Below are 16,056 nucleotides of genomic sequence, written 5' to 3' on the forward strand. Positions count from 1 at the left end.
AAAACCTTGCAAATCTGTGTGCCCTGTTCTCCAGGCGTTGAAAAACACAGTTGTTTTCTTCTCAGTTGAAGCATTCAATTACTTTTCCCTGAAGTTCGGGACAGGGGAGATGTTTATCACAGAAGACACAAGACTCATTTCTGCTCTTACATTTGAGTAGGTTCTAACGTATTTTATTAAGCTCTACGTTTTGTGATTCTTTTCTTGAAAACCCCAAGTTTCCCCCCCATCAGGAAGTTAGTGTCATCACACAAAGGTTCTCAATCTCAGGAAACAAACCGGTATCCCACGGAGAGGTTTAATTTTTCTGGAAAGACAGGAAAGTCACCCATTCTCTCCAGCAATTTGAGAACAACCATTTATTATTGACATGAATGCAGATATCCAGCGCGGGGGGAGGGGGGCGGGGGGCGGGGGGGGGAGGGGCACTACGTTCCACACATTGTAACATTTGCTTTTCATTTTATCCCATTCTTTTTTCTTTTTTCTTTTTTTTGCATATTCAAGATGTCAAGAAATCCCTGAAGTTGACGGCAGCATCGAGGGGAGGCCCACTTTCAGTCTGGTGACCGATCTGCTAGGTTACAAAGTGAACATAATTTACCTTGAGGCACAAGAAGGGGGACATTAACAAATCACTATAAACACTAAAACCGTCCATTCATACAGTTTATTTCACTAGACTGCAAATTTATACACAGTATGAAGGGGTTTCCTGATAGCACGCATATAGTTTACTTTCCGTACTGCTGAAGAACCAATTGTTTTTTTACATTATATCGTTAATACCCTATCATTAAAACATTATTCAGTGAATTTTTTTTCCAACTACATATAAACGGAGATTTACCACACACACGGTGCAAGAATGTCTTTATAACATAGCTGAATCACAAAATGTGAATCTAAAATACATCACTGTAATCAGAACACTACTTAAAATTACAATGCCCCATGTCATATTAGCCAGATTTTATGAATCTCTGTATACATGACAAAGCGGTTTAGTGGGTAACTTCTTGGATAACTGGCAGCAGCTTTGAACAAGGATATCGGAAGAACTCTTTAATTAAGAACCAATCGTGAATCTTAAAAACATCTTCCCTTACGTACTCACTATTCTCACAATCAAAATGGGACAATTAAAAATTGATAGTCTCTAACCCAAGGAGAAGAAATCCATCCCTCCCTTAGCGGAAAGGCTGGGGTTGTAACATTAGGTTTTGTTGAAATCTAAGAAAAGCGCTGTATGGGGAGCAGAAAGGAGTTAAAGAGAAACATTAGAATTTCTTTAAAAACATTTTGGATTCCTCTGTCCTCTCCAACTCTGTCAAACACAGAGAAAGAATACTGCATCGCAAATAAAGATGTGTTTCCATAAAACGACGTTCCAAAGAAAATGTACGTAAACAGGTTGGAGAGAAAGATTTCTTCATTTTCCCATTTGCAGCCTGGGGCAGTGGGATGGTATCCGTTGCCTAACAGAACTCCTTCGTCAAAGAAGCACTTCATCACACACAAAACAGCTAGGGATGACTGCTGAACATTTCTCCTGTGTCTCCTTTTCTTTCCCCCGAAGTTCGAGAATGTTTGAAAGTTCAATAAATAGTAGAAAAATAATCCTTTACTTAGAAATTTTGAGATGCATCATTAGAGCTCACTGGGAGTTTCCGAGAGCGACTGTGGTATCCCGGTACCACTAGGTACCGCCGCGAAACCAAGCGACATCTTCAAAGCACACGCTCCTCCCTGGGTATGCCACGCTCTCAGTCTCCGGCCGGGCATGCTTCTCTCTCTTCCAGTTAAGGAGAGCCCAATGTTTCTGGCTCCTTGGAACATTCCTCTGGCTCAGCTTAACGAAGGTTCCCCATGTTTCATTTATGGGTTTCGTCTCTGTTTGGAGGTCTGCCTTCTGTTCCATTCCCTTAGTACGATGGCAGGCTCATTAATCAGGCTTCTTTCCCCTCCGTTTCGGAGCCAGACTTGCATTTTCATGAGTGTGAGTCTGTTGTGGTCTCTCCTCTTGAAACACGTGAACGGGCAGGAAAGGAGTTCAATCACTCTGGATGAAGTGTGCACGCACACGCGCGCACGCGCGCACACACACACACACACACACACACACAGGGGTCTCTTGTGATGGAGTCTCTGATGCTGGCTCTTTTCCCCCTCCAGAATATTCTGTCCCTCCCAGATCCTGTCCTCCCGTGGCGGTGAGGGGAACGTTAGCATTCCGCGTCGACAGTGTGTACTGTCACGGCCGCCTGTAAGTGGTGGCTGTGGTGTAGCGTGGGGTGGTGGGGGCGGGGGTGGGGAAACTTGTGACTTAGGAGGGCAGCTGTCTGAGGCGGGGTGTCCAGATCCAAGTCCTCATCATGGTTTCCCACATCGACCCCGGCTGACAAGGGGTCATTGTTGCACGGGGGATTCTCACTGTCTTCCTGCGGGCTCATGGTACTGTAACCTGGAAAGGGAACAGAACAGGCAGCTGAGAACTTCCAGACGCAGGGGACAGGACTCTGGACGCCTACGACACTGAGAGATGTTCCTGTCTTTGTGCTACCTGGTGGCCAAGGTCTGCGGGCTGCCAGCGGATGGTCAAGTGACTTATTTCTTTTTTTTTATTATTTTAAAGATTTTTATTTATTTATTTGACAGACAGAAATTACAAATAGGCAGAGAGAGAGAGAGAGAGAGAGAGAGAGAGAGAGGAGGAAGCAGGCTCCCTGCTGAGCAGAGAGCCCCATGCGGGGCTCGATCACAGAACCCTGGGATCATGACCTGAGCCAAAGGCAGAGGCTTTAACCCACTGAGCCACCCAGGCGCCCCAGGTGACTTATTTCTAAAGACATCTTTTGTTAGCTATTCTTTTTCCACAATTACACAATAAGACCATAACCGTTTTAGACACCTGAGAGAGCACAGATAAGAAAAATCTACAAGCAGCCTTTTCCCAAATCCCCAGATCAACAACAAAACAAAAACTAACATCACCGCACATCCCCTCTGATCCATAGACAACTACCATTGACATTTGGGAGCTATCCTCCTACACCTTTCCCAGAGATAAAGATTAGGACTGTTAATTTTATTTTAAGGGAAAAAAAGAAAGGCAGTTAAAAAAAATGTCGTAACGGGACTTGGATTGAGTTGGGGGTGGGGGGTGGGTGGGGAGCGGGGGGCTTCGACAGGCCTGAAAGTGACGTCACAACACAGTGAGAACAAAAACAATGGCCACCGTCACCTGTACACCTGAGCCGTGGCAAGCACCAGCGTCCTGGGGCTCCCACACCCCAATCAGGCATGCGGTTTAACATCCATTTTACGGGTGACGGAAGTGACGATCAGAGAGGTTAACGAACTTGCCCAAAGTTCCACCCCATGGAATACTAACTCCATGCACACCCCTAGCAACCAGCAAAGGAATCAACTATTCTCTGTGTAAGCTGGCTCACTGTATTTAAAGATTAATTTCTTTCGGTATTCTAAGTAATACATGTTTCAAAAGAAAATGCCCTTGCTGATCAAAGGATTCCATTCCAAGAACCCTGGCATGTTTTTAAATATTGCAGAAATCCCCTTTAAAAATGTTGAGAAGTGACAGCTCATTAATAATTCCGCTGCATCTACGGTTAGCATCCATCAGCACTCGCCCATGGGTAGCGCTAGTCACGTCTGTGGCTGCGAATGTATGCTCGGTGCAAAAATGAGAAAGGCAATTCTCTGGCCTCAATGAAACCTTTATCAAATGACAGACTTATTTAAGCCAGTCCAACTTAATGAGCATTGTTTATTGTGCACCTACTAGGTACAAGATACTGTGTTAGGCATTGTAGGAGACAGCAAGGTGAAAACCTGGTCCGTGTGCAGGGAGCTTAAAAGCTAGTACTTGGGAAATAAAGCCAACACAATGCTGGGTCTGCTCAATTATTCATTGGCAGAAGACCATTATGGGCCAGAGGGGGAGGCGATGAACCATGAATACGAGATGACTCTTTTCCTTGAGGATTTCACAACTGAACAGGAGACACATATTCTTGAAGCTAGGTTTATTCTACTGTGGATAATGGTTTAAGTGCTATGGCTGAGGTAGAACTGAAATCTAGGACACGGAATAACTGCAGCTGGAAGAATGAGAGCTTCGCAGAGAAACTCCTATCTTAGTTGGGCTTTAAAGGATGTGTAGGAGTTTGGTAGGTGGATAGGAGCAAGAGGACAGAAGAGCACAACCACAGGGGTGTGGAACCCCAAGGCCATTTTTGTACCACGTGGCTAGGGTGAGTGCTGGGAGGTAGCTGGAGAATGTGGCAGGAGGGAGGTGAAAAAAGGGAGTTAATAGTTGGATTATAAAGGCCATGTCAAAGGAGAAAAAATGGAGAAACCGCAGAACGTTCTGAGCAGACTGAAAAAAAACAGCACGACAGTTTCTGTGTTTCAAAGAGAGTTCTGATGGCAGCTTTTTCTTATGAATAAAAAGGAGAGGGGGGAACGGTTAGGTTATTTCAACAGCCAGATGAGAGACTAAGAATTAAAACTAAGGGTACGGGATTGGACAGATTGGAAAGTATCTCAGGAGCAGAAACAAGAGAAGCTGGTAAGCTATTAAAAGTGAGAGGGTTGTTGTGGGTGCTGAAGGGGGTGGTTAACAGGGACTGTGACTTGGAGTCAGGATGGTAAGACTTGGAGATCCCCAGTCTCAGGAATGAAAATGAATTTTGTTTCAGATTTTTTTTTTTTTAAAGATTTATTTATTTGACAGACAGAGATCACAAATGGGCAGAGAGGCAGGCAGAGAGAGAGAGCGCAGAAGCAGGCTCCCTGCTAAGCAGAGAGCCCGATTCGGGGCTCGATCCCAGGACCCTGGGATAATGACCTGAGCCAAAGGCAGAGGCTTAACCCATTGAGCCACCCAGGCGTCCCTGTTTCAGATATCTTGATTTACAAGTTTGTGGAGATGTCTAGCCAGAAACGCAGGAGTGTTGGCCATGAGAAGTCATGGCAGAAGATGGGGAATTCAATGACGTATGGGTCTTGGAGAGTCTTCTTGGTGCCAGGTTGGGGGGGGGCACTCACCAGAAAAAGGGGTAAAGGTGAGGTCCCAAGAAGTCCACAGTCAAGAAGGGGAAACACAGGGGCGCTTGGGTGGCTCAGTGGGTTAAAGCCTCTGCCTTCAGCTCAGGTCATGATCCCAGGGTCCTGGGATCGAGCCCCGCGTCGGGCTCTCTGCTCCGCGGGGAGCCTGCTTCCTCCTCTCTCTCTCTCTCTGCCTGCCTCTCTGCCTACTTGTGATTTCTGTCTGTCAAATAAATAAATAAAATCTTAAAAAAAAAAAAAAAAAGAAGGGGAAACACAGGTGTTAAAACAGAGGCATACCAAAAGGAACACCACAGCTGGTTAACTTGGTTTATGATACCTGAGGAGGACACTTAAGGTAGCTCTCATGGGAGAGAAGGTGTTCATTAGGTAAAGAGAGGGGTGGAAAGGTACCGCAGGCCAGGAGATAAGCAAATACAAAGACACAGTAGCCTCAAAGTCTCTGGTGGGCTTGGGGGATGATAAAAAGCTCGGATGGGAGAGAAAGACACAGGAGACACGGCTGGACACGTGGGCTCAGACCAGATCAGGAAGGCTGGTTGGGCAAGGAGTTAGGATTTAGGGTAACAGGCAAGAGGGTGAAGGGGGGTGGCAAAGACATAAGGTGGTTGAAGAAGATCCCTTGTGGCAACGAGGAGGCTGGACAGAAGGAAGGGGGGGGGATCAGTGGCTCAGAGGACAGGAGGCTGGAGTGCTGGCCCAGGAGAGGATGAGGAACTGGAGAAGGGACGGGAGCGGTGTTAAAGCAGCTGGCTTCGAGGGACCACTGGAGAGCTGAGTGGTCTGAATCCGGTGGCCAAATGGACTTGCCTGGTGAAGCTGCTAGGAGAGAAGACATCTTTGGACAAGTCTGAGGTTTCCAGGTTTAGGGGCTGGGGAAACAATGATGCCTTGCCTCAAAAGTAAGGGACTGGGAGCCCCAGTGAGCTTCTCAGCTTGGGCAGTGCTTGCCCAGGAACGGGATGGCGGGCTCTGAAACCCCAGCTACAAAGCGCTCGGTGCTTCACACGCAGGGGACGTGAGAAGAATGTACACTTCCAGCAGAATCTCGGGGTCTTGACTGATTACTGTCGGCCAGCCGTTAGTGCTAGGCTGTTTTTATCTTGCCTCCGAGTATATCCTGATGGCTTCCCATCTCCACTCATTTACAAGCACCCATGGTAACTGTTAGCTCATTTGCACATTCGTGACAGCCTTTCTGCTGGGCTCCCCCCACCATCGTCTGGCTATTGTGCTTCATGCTTCAGTTTTTAAAGGTCTTCTCTGGGAAGCAACCCAAACCCCAGCCTTCAGCCCACGTGCGGTCAGATGCCCCTTCTGTGAGTTTAAATGGCATTTTGCACACATCTCTCCCTGAGATTTTTACTACATAATAAACTTCGGGGCTGCCTTGTTCATGAGCAAAAAGCCTTATTTCGGTACTCCTAATACTTAACACAATGCCTCACACAAAGCAGGCACTTCATTATTCAAAATCACATGACTGGGGCACCTGTATCTCAGTGGGTTAAGCCGCTGCCTTCAGCTCAGGTCATGATCTCAGGGTCCTGGGATTGAGCCCCGCACTGGACTCTCTGCTCAGTGGAGAGCCTGCTTCCCCTCTCTCTCTGCCTGCCCCTATGCCTACTTGTGATCTCTTTCTCTCTCTCAAATAAATAAAAAAAATCTTAAAAAAAAAAATCATATGACTGTTCTCCCAAAGCAATGGCATTAGTTTTCTGAGTTATCTGTGGTTTCCCCTAGTGTGACATTCAGCAGGCTCACCTAACAATGAAGATACTCCAGGATTCCCTGGGCCCTTCCCGGGGCTTCCAACCTAAGAGTCTAGGGATGTCCTAAATCCGGCTGGTCATCAGCTCAGGTGGTTTTGACGGTTGAGCATTTCCCAAAGCAACTCAGGGGCACCCCTATTTCTCCTGCTCTGGCTTAATGAGGGGAACCCCCCAGTGGAGGCACTTTCAAAGTGAACCACTTGCTCTGGGGACATTGCTCAACCCCTCTGCAACTTACTCAGGCTTCCTCTTATCTCAATAATTAATGCCAATCTGGAGGGAGGGATGGCAAGCTGTGGAGGAGGAGGAAAAAGCCAAACACATGCTCTCACTTAACAAATGGAGTGTTTACTTAGCACCAAGCAATTCTGTTGAGTGCTGGGAACAGTGATGAATAAGACAGACTCAGTCTGACTCATGGAGGGGGAAGCTCTATTGAAAACACAAAGGATATCAGCAAACACTTTCAAAGGAAAGATTTCTTTACTATCTAAACATGTACACAGTGAAGTCTTTGCAAAAATGACCTCAAGCAAAAAGTAGGCTTTGAAAAGGAGGTCGGGTGTTCATTAATAACAGAAGAGTCAAGGGGCGCCTGGGTGGCTCAGTCGGTTAAGTGGCTGCCTTTGGCTCAGGTCATGATCCCAGAGTCCTGGGATGGAGCCCCGCATCGGGCTTCCTGCTCAGAAGAGAGCCTGCTTTTCCCTCCCCTCTGCCTGCTGCTCTGCCTACTTGTGCTCTCTCTCTAATAAATAAATAAAATCTTAAAAAAAAAGAGAGAGAACAGAAGACTCAAGATTAGGCTGTGGCTCTTTGGTATTCTGCTTACATACTTAGCTGATGGTTCCTGAGAAACCTCTCTTGATGGTTAGTGATGTTAGGTCCCTGGTTGGGGGAGGCATGGAGGGTGCCTACGACTCACTCTCCCCCTTGTGGTCACAGAGAATAACTGCAGGAGACTGTGCACCTCTAGAACACGGTCTCATGCTGCACTGTGCAGGTTTTGACCAGGTTTTCAAGGCTCAGCATTTGCCTCTGAAGCTTTGTGGAATTTGCTTCACTAAGAGGAAACTTCCCTTTTACAAAGAAAAAACGTGGCTTAATACACATTTGCATAAAGTTTCTAATGAAATAGTAACCAACCCATGAATTCACAAGGAAGAAAAATACATCGGTGGTTTTTAACTTAAGTAAGCCAGCTGATAATCAGAGCAAGGTATTTTCAGGAGAGAGAATAGTAGAGCATATATAGAACTGAAAGCATCAGTAGGGAGTAAACTTTTTAATCACTACCTGTGAGCGTAACAAGAAACAGTCAACTGCTGAAAAATCATCATTCTAAGTGGTCTTAGAATATTGACAAAAAATTTTCGTCAACTTCAAAAACGATTCCTACTTTGAGTAGTTTTTTTAAGACAGAAAAATTGAAGATTCCTTTGAAGCATCAAATTCTCTTGGACACATGAAATACCACAGACCCTTGAACAACAGGAGTCTGAATTACATGGGACCCCAAGGAGGCCAGTTCCCCATAAATACAGGGCAGTAGTGTCAATGCAGTGTTCTCTATGATTTTCTTAACATTTTCTTGTCTCTAACTTATTTTGTTGTAAAAATACAGTAACACATGTAACATACAAAATGTGTATTAATCCATTGTTTATGCTCTTGGTAAGGCTTCCAGTCAACAGTAGACTATTAGTCGTTAAGCATTTGGGAAGTGAGAGGTCAGACATGGATTTTCAACTGTGCCAGCGGCGGCGGGCGGAAGGGGCAGGGTCGGTGCCCCTTATGCCCACCGTGTTCAGGGGTCAACTGTATTTCTAAATAAAAATACAGCTTGGAGTCCCCAAGTTTGACTGGGTTATGTTTAGTTTTAATTCTAGGAAGATCACAATTCTAAACCATACCACGAAAGGCTAGACTGTTCAGTATTTACATATTTATGTCTTTTATTCTTTTGAGTTTCCCTTTTGTGTCTCAGAGCCAAGGACTCATGTGGAAGCTCTCTCACTGGGTTGCAAAGAACCATGGGGCTAGAGTTTACCAGTCCAAGGGCCAGCCCCAATACCACCTGCCCTCCAGGGGGCGTCCATGGTTTACGTGCTGATAAAAGTGAACTATCTCCCTATCCTCTGCTTTGTTCTGGGCTTTTAAGGAAGCGGTCATATTCAGCCTTTTATCTGTCTTATGAATACATGCATTCATTTACAGTTTCTTGCTAGACTGTAAGTTCCCTGAGGGCAGAGTGGGTATGGAGGTAGGGAGGGCAACCCGAGCTCAACATGCCAGCTGTATGTTATCGCGTTCAATGCTTACAACTTCACCAGGGAGAGATTTCTCCTCCCATTTTTTAAAAGATTTACTTATTTATTTATTTGACAGAAGAGATCACAAGTAGGCAGAGAGGCAGGCAGAGAGAGAGGGGGAAGCAGGCTCCCCGTGGAGCAGAGAGCCAGATGTGAGCCTCCATCCCAGGACCCTGAGATCATGACCTGAGCCGAAGGCAGAGGCTTAACCCACTGAGCCACCCAGGCGCCCCTCCTCCCATTTTTACCATTAGGATACTAGAGTCCAAAATAGCCTCATAAGATCTCATAACCTGCAAAGACGGGGAGAGGAGGGCTCCCAGGGAGCTGTTCTTGACCCTATCTTTTTTTTTTTTTTTTTAAGATTTTTATTTATTTATTTGACAGAGATCACAAGTAGGGAGAGAGGCAGGCAGAGAGAGAGCGAGGAGGAAGCAGGCTCCCTGCCAAACAGAGAGCCCGATGCGGGGCTCGATCCCAGGACCCTGGGATCATGACCTGAGCGAAAGGCAGAGGCTTTAACCCACTCAGCCACCCAGGCGCCCCTGTCCTTGACCCTATCTTATAAGTTCCTCCATACCCTCTGGTTCACAGAAACGAGGCCGCCCCTTCACCAAGTCCCTCCACCGGGCCGAGCAAAGAGCAGGTGCCCAGTCTATGCACCAAGCAGAAGAACACAGAGCCAAGAAAGGAGTGTGCTGACCAAACAATTCAATTAGATTTCCTTGTTGTAACATGGACCTATGGTTGGTTTATTCTTGGCATCACAGGGACACGAGCACTTGATGCCACCACGCTTAGTGACCTGCCACACAGGCTCAGGGATAGGACACCATGCAGTTAAATGCTACTGATTTTGTGGTGCCTTTGGAATTACATGGTGTGTCAATGCCTTCCATTTCTTTGGGTGTTGCGTTCTGTCTGCATGAGAAACTATTTTTCATTCCTTGGGGATAACAGGGACCCGATTATTGTGAAAAATGAAAGCAAGCAAGCCCTTAGCTAGATCCCTTAGCTTTCAGATACTGACAGTACACTCTTCCTTTTATCTAAGCTGCTGCTTCACATGGCATTTTCCTAAGACAATGGGAGAGCTAATGGAACATCATGAACGTCATTCAGAGTTCCAGCTTTGTATTGAAGCAATTTCTATCCGGGGAGAGAGACAGAGAGAAAGGATTCAGTATTTCTGCTGAATAAGAAATTATTTCTGTTGAACTTTAGTAGCCTCAAACCTGTTTTATTATTCAAAGGAGAAGAGGCACAGAACTGCCTGGCAGGATGAATTTATGCAGGTTCAAAGGTTTTTAGGGGGGGAAAAAAAGCAGAAAGTCAAAGAAACTGAAAAATTTAAGTTGTGCTTTGACTCTCCATAGAAACCTGAAGTTTCTACTTAGTTGGTGGGAACAATGTCATTCAGAGCCCAAATTAGGAGGCTCCAATTTACAAATCAGAGTTTTGGCTTCTCCTGTTTTCCAACGGGACTTTGAATCCCTGGCTCTCATGTAAAAGGCAGCACTGGGCGCCTTGATGAATACCCACCCCTGCATTTTTTAGCACAGGGGTGGGAGCACACGGTTTAAAGACATCCTTTTTTCTTTTTCCTCCCCCAGGGTAGATGTGGAAAAAGAAGAGTCAAAAAAAGGTACAAATGCATTATCGATGCATTTAAAAAAGACCTGATTCTGGGAAGAAAGTGAAGATTTATGGAAAATTAAACAGCCCTATGAAAAATAAAAAGATCTTCCAATTACAGGAGAGGCCTCCCCCCCCACCCCACTCTTGCCACTCCAACAACATGTCTGTTGTTCTCTGTGACGCCAAGCCACACGGACTCTGGTAAGGTAAGAAGCTATAGGTGGTGGCCAAGTCTTTGGTACAGCACGTGGACCTGAATAATTCACAGCCCACTCAGCCTTGGTGTCTCCTCACAATATAGCCCCCACCCTTTCTGAGCATCTCAGAGCCGCCTTGTACAACCGCCACGACTAACTCTAGACACCAGTCCCTTTGCCTCTACTATCCTTGGCCCCCAGTTGTTCTTTCATCACCCCTTAAGCCCAGTGCAAATTGTGGTCTCCTTGGTGAAGCCTTCCCCGAACCTTCCAGGCAACGCTGGAAGTCAGGACGGGGAATGCCAGAAGGAAGCACGGATTCCTGTCATGTCCCAAGTGTATGTGGCTGAGAGCGCCTGTGAGGATGCTGTTGTTCGCCAACTAGCAATACCGTGTAGTAGGACCTACGAGGACTGCCAATCACCAAGGATCAAATGGAGTGGTAAGCAGACTCCATTTAGACAACGTGAATCCTCATGCATGGAGGACACCTAGAAAGCAATCTGTGTGCCCAGAGGTCCTCTCACTTATGCCCAGGAGTGTAAAGACATAATCGAAACTACCCTTGGGCTCCAATAAATGTGCCATGTTGGAATGTGTCCTTCGGAAAACTATGTCAGAGTAATTCACTGGAGCACAGAACAGGAGGGAGAAGCGTGGGTGTGAGCACTGGCCCACAGGAGCCCACCAGGTTCCTCAGAAGGAACCAGACCTTACCATGATCGCTTTCTGTTCCTGATCGACCCCAGTAGCGACGCCTCCGTTCTGGGCTGTGTGCGTGTCGTTCGATGACTGCAGCTATGAACCGAGTATTGCTGACTGCGGGAAGCAAGGACAGTTAGTCATGTGTATGCCGGGATCTTCAACGCATCAAGCACATTTGCTCTGAGCAGGCTCATTCACACGCTGGGGGACCTACTCTTTGGAGAGAGAGGATAAGTAATTTTTTTTAATTGTGAGGATTAGCAGCAGGGAGATGTCCCATCTCTGACATGTGTTAAGAAGATACGTTCTATAGAGTCCAAGACCAAGGTATGTATCTCTAACGGAACTCTGTTTTGATAAAGAAATACTCCACCCGCCCCTGAGATATACACAGTTAACTCCCTGAGGTATTAAAACAATGTATGCCTGGTGACTGCCTTTCTGAAATACAACTAGGCTGGAAAAGGAACGAGGAGGAAAAAGAAAATGTAGGGTGAGGGGTTTTAGGCCAAAGCACTTCATGCAAAAAGGAACAACACGAGATCTTTTAAGATTTTTCTAAAACAAAGCAAGCACGGACACTTGTTCCTAATGAAAATGGGAGAGGAAAAACCTTGGTCATGTCAGAGATTCTTAAATTCTAATACAAGCCAAAAGGATGTAAGAAAGAACGTTTATTCTGGGTTAGCCTCCTGCTGGTACATTCTGCCACAAGGCAGCTTGAATACTCACTGATGCCTCTGTCCTCGTGGCTGTCATCGTCCCTTTCATCTCTGTCATTCTCCAGGTTGGACATACGCACTGACATTTCTACCCATCATTAAAAAGAGAGAAACATGACTATTTAATCAAACAAAATCACCCACTTTAATACCCTGCGGAGTGCTCGTCTGATGGCTGGTGACAGCGTCCCATCAAGGATGAGTCCAGACTTGGAAGACAATGCACTGATGTCCCAGCCTTTTTTTTTTTTTTTAAAGGAGAGGGGAGCAGGAATCAGAAGAGGGAGGACCAGAACCGAATAATCAAGAGAGACGCCTGAGGTCAACTTCTGAAGAAAGGAGAGAGTAAGTTGATAGAGGCTAATGGATCTTTCAGTCTCTACTAATGTACCTGAAACCAAAGGGAGGGGAGGGGTCTGAAGCCATGGCTGAGCGTGCTGATAACGTGGGGCTACAAAACCCCATCGGAGGCCAGGTGTAACGTAACACTGGATGACAGTCACATCCTGACCAAGGGGAAATCCTGGCACCCGAATCTTACCAAAGGGAAGGAGCTGTGTGATCAGCCCTGTTCCTCAATCAGGCAAAATTATCCCAAGATCATCCCTCCCTCCCCTCATCAGCACCACGGCCACAGTGAAATATTCCAACAGTAACCCGCCCTGACTGCTGCAAGGCTGAGCCAAGCGGCTCCTGACCAAGTCCAGGAAGAATGGTGAGTGAGCCTTATCTCCAAAGAGGTCAGCTTAACCCGTCTCTGGGGGCTGTTAAGGAGGCTGGGGATGGCCATTCAGTGGTTTTGTCCTCGCAAACGAGCACAGACACCACATTTAACTACTGGTATGGAAACCATGACTGGAGATGATTCATTCTGTATCTGACTTCCATTACTTATGCCATCTGAGAGATGCGATGATGGCTTTGAATATGCTCGTTCACGGGATGTAATAATAGAGGCAAAAGAACAGATTCACGGCCCTGCCAGTCATGGCCTGGGGTATCTTTGCTCCACCTGTCTGAACAGCAGAGACCACAGATCAGAGCCAAGGGAAGAACCAAACTTCTCACGCAGCATCCCAGCTCCCAGGACTGGCTAATTCCAGAGGCCGGCTGGGGTAGGCTAATGCTGCGGCAGAGGAGAGTGCAGCTAGGGATTTTCTGGGGAATCCAAATGAAGCTCAAAGGGTCTAGACACTGAAGAATGAGCCACGGGCTAAAGGAGGAAAGGAGGCTTTGGGGAGGGGCGACTCTTTTCCACGGACGCGGAAAACGCGGTGCCGTTCTCCTAAGCGCTCAGCGGCTTCCGCGATCAGCGGCCGTCCTTCCAGCGTTGGAAGGACACGAGGGAGGCTGCTGCCTCCTGGAGAAGCTCTGGATTCACTTGGTGCTCACCTTGGGCGGCCAGGGGAGACATGTGCTGGTGACTCCGGCGATGAATCTGATGGCGGTAGGCATACACAGCCAGGACCAGGACCATGATGCAGCCCATGATGCCTCCGGCCACGGGACCCACGGGGGCACTTTTGATCATGTTCAGTGTCACCACCTCATCACCTTTGTTCAAATAAACAGAAGTCCCTCGTAACGACTCCCATGTGTGGCAGACAGTGAGGACAGGGATCAGATGGGAAGGAACAGAGGGGGGCGGGGTTTGTGGAGACAAGGGCAGTTGCTCTAAGTTTGGGAAGCATCAAGGAGAACCCACCAGAACTTGGGAGCAGGGGCTTCCTTTAATCTCTGGTTCTCAACTTAAATGTTGGTTGCTTGGCCCAGCAAGGGCGCCCCTGGCAAGGACTACTGAAACCAGTGAGGCGTGAGAATCACTTAAACGTGGGCTGCCCAAGGTCAAAAGCCTAGCTCCCTGTGGGATGGGCAACTCTTGGAAGACATGTCATGCAGTACAGAGCGGAGGCCAACGTGAGCCTCTTAGCATCGATTTATGGTACCGGGTGTCCTTGATAGCAATGGATATGACACACGACCCCAAAAAAGGATCACATTTCAAAGCTCATGGTTTCCCTTTAAAACACTATTTGCACCCCCCAACACCAGACTGCATGTGGGTACATAAAGGGATGTCTTAGAACAAGGTCACTTCGACTGTGTCCTCATCTGGTGCACAGGTACTGTGTGAGTTGAGGACCCTTCCTCACCTAGGAAGAGCTCTTCTCCTGCAGACAGGTTAATTGGGGAGATGTTAAAAACGCGAATACAGGTTTAAGTAGCTCACCTGCCAAGTAAGCTTTAGCTCCAGAAAAACACTGAGAAAATCTTTGCGGAGGTAAGCAGGTGGTATTTTTGAGGTCTTGGGGTCTGGTCCCAGACATCTTCCTTCCCATAGGGCCCCCGTCCCCCCATCCTAATCCACCCAGACCACATTAGATAGCTCCGGTTTCTGTTGGCCCCAATACCTTAAGGGCTGATTTGGAGCCACAGACTTCTGCTTTGCAAATGTCGCGAGGGAAGGCTGCAGCAGGAGAGTGACGTGCCGTGGTCATTCCACCCGCCGCTGGCCCTGTCCTTCTGACAGCTGGGACTCACATTCGAACTCCACAGCTCAGCCACACAGAAATCAGGCCTGACATTTCTCAGAACAAGCTTTATGGGAATGAATTCCAGGCTTGTAAAATTTGGCAGGAAATATGGCTGCTTACTCTGCACAGAATATCTAGCCAACTTTGAAGGTAATTATCTGCCTTGGTTTTGTAACTAAAAACTACTGGCAAAGAAAACAGGAAAATCGGGTAGAGGATCATTTTTAAGAGTTTTGTTCTAGTGTAGAGGCAAAAAAAAAAAAAAATATGTATTCAAGAATCAAAATATTCCAGGTTCCCAACATACCTATCGCTCCCATGTCATCCACATAAGGACTCTTGGCTCCCACGATTCCCCCAAAGCACTCTTTCTGGGGCGCACAGTAGGATTTGTCCAGGTGGGTCTTTCCATCGCTGTCCACCATGCACCACTCACAGTCCAGTACACCAAAGCAGTCCCTGCCAGAGAGATGACACTGAGTGTCCCAGGAAGCAGAGCCGGGCAGGGGACAGCATATGAACGTGGCCATCAGACCGCTCTCAAGAGCTCCCTTACTTACTATGCTGCAAGTCCTCAAGCTTTAGTTTCCTGTCCGCATAAAAGGAGAATAGCAACAGTCTGCCAGGGGATAGCTGTTTTATGTCTCTCAACAGCTAGGAAATGAGAGAAGTAAAACGGCTCTCCCTGTGGATCATTCCACAGAATCCACACATCACAGATCTGTGCAGCATTGTCCCAAATCCTCTTAAAAGACCAAATGGCCCCAAGGTTTGTTAGACTTTGGCCTGACCCCAAGCGTAGGGTCATTCAAAAGGAAAAGAAAAAAAAAAAAAAAAGGACGGAAGGAAAAATGGTCATATAAACTGGGGAAATACTGGTTAAGTTAAACAGCTTTCTTACTGCCAATTTCTTAGCACTATTCATATGTGAAGTGAATTATGATTTTCTAAGAGAATGTATGCAGTGTTTCTCCAATTTAACTGATTTTGAGTTACTGCCTAACATCCCAAATTCATCTCTGATGCCCAACCGTTCCTCTGCTAAAACATCCACTGAAAGTAGAACTGGCTGCCCCTTCGACCCA

The 16,056-nt window shown here is 46.9% G+C and overlaps 1 protein-coding gene across 1 annotated transcript in view; it reads right to left on the reverse strand.

Moving 5' to 3' along the window:
* Positions 1-656: 656 nt before the first annotated feature.
* The window catches only part of CACHD1 (cache domain containing 1), a 208,235-nt gene continuing 192,835 nt past the window's right edge, over positions 657-16,056 (reverse strand). Inside the window, exons 23-27 of the mRNA XM_046019830.1 lie at positions 15,279-15,430; positions 13,830-13,991; positions 12,448-12,525; positions 11,728-11,829; positions 657-2,464 (exon numbers count right to left, since the gene is read on the reverse strand). Of these exons, the coding sequence (XP_045875786.1) occupies positions 2,226-2,464; positions 11,728-11,829; positions 12,448-12,525; positions 13,830-13,991; positions 15,279-15,430 (733 nt within the window). The 3' untranslated portion in view covers positions 657-2,225. The remainder of the gene's footprint in view (positions 2,465-11,727; positions 11,830-12,447; positions 12,526-13,829; positions 13,992-15,278; positions 15,431-16,056) is intronic.

This window comes from Meles meles, chromosome 1 (genome assembly GCF_922984935.1).
Source record: "Meles meles chromosome 1, mMelMel3.1 paternal haplotype, whole genome shotgun sequence".
NCBI lineage: Eukaryota > Metazoa > Chordata > Mammalia > Carnivora > Mustelidae > Meles > Meles meles.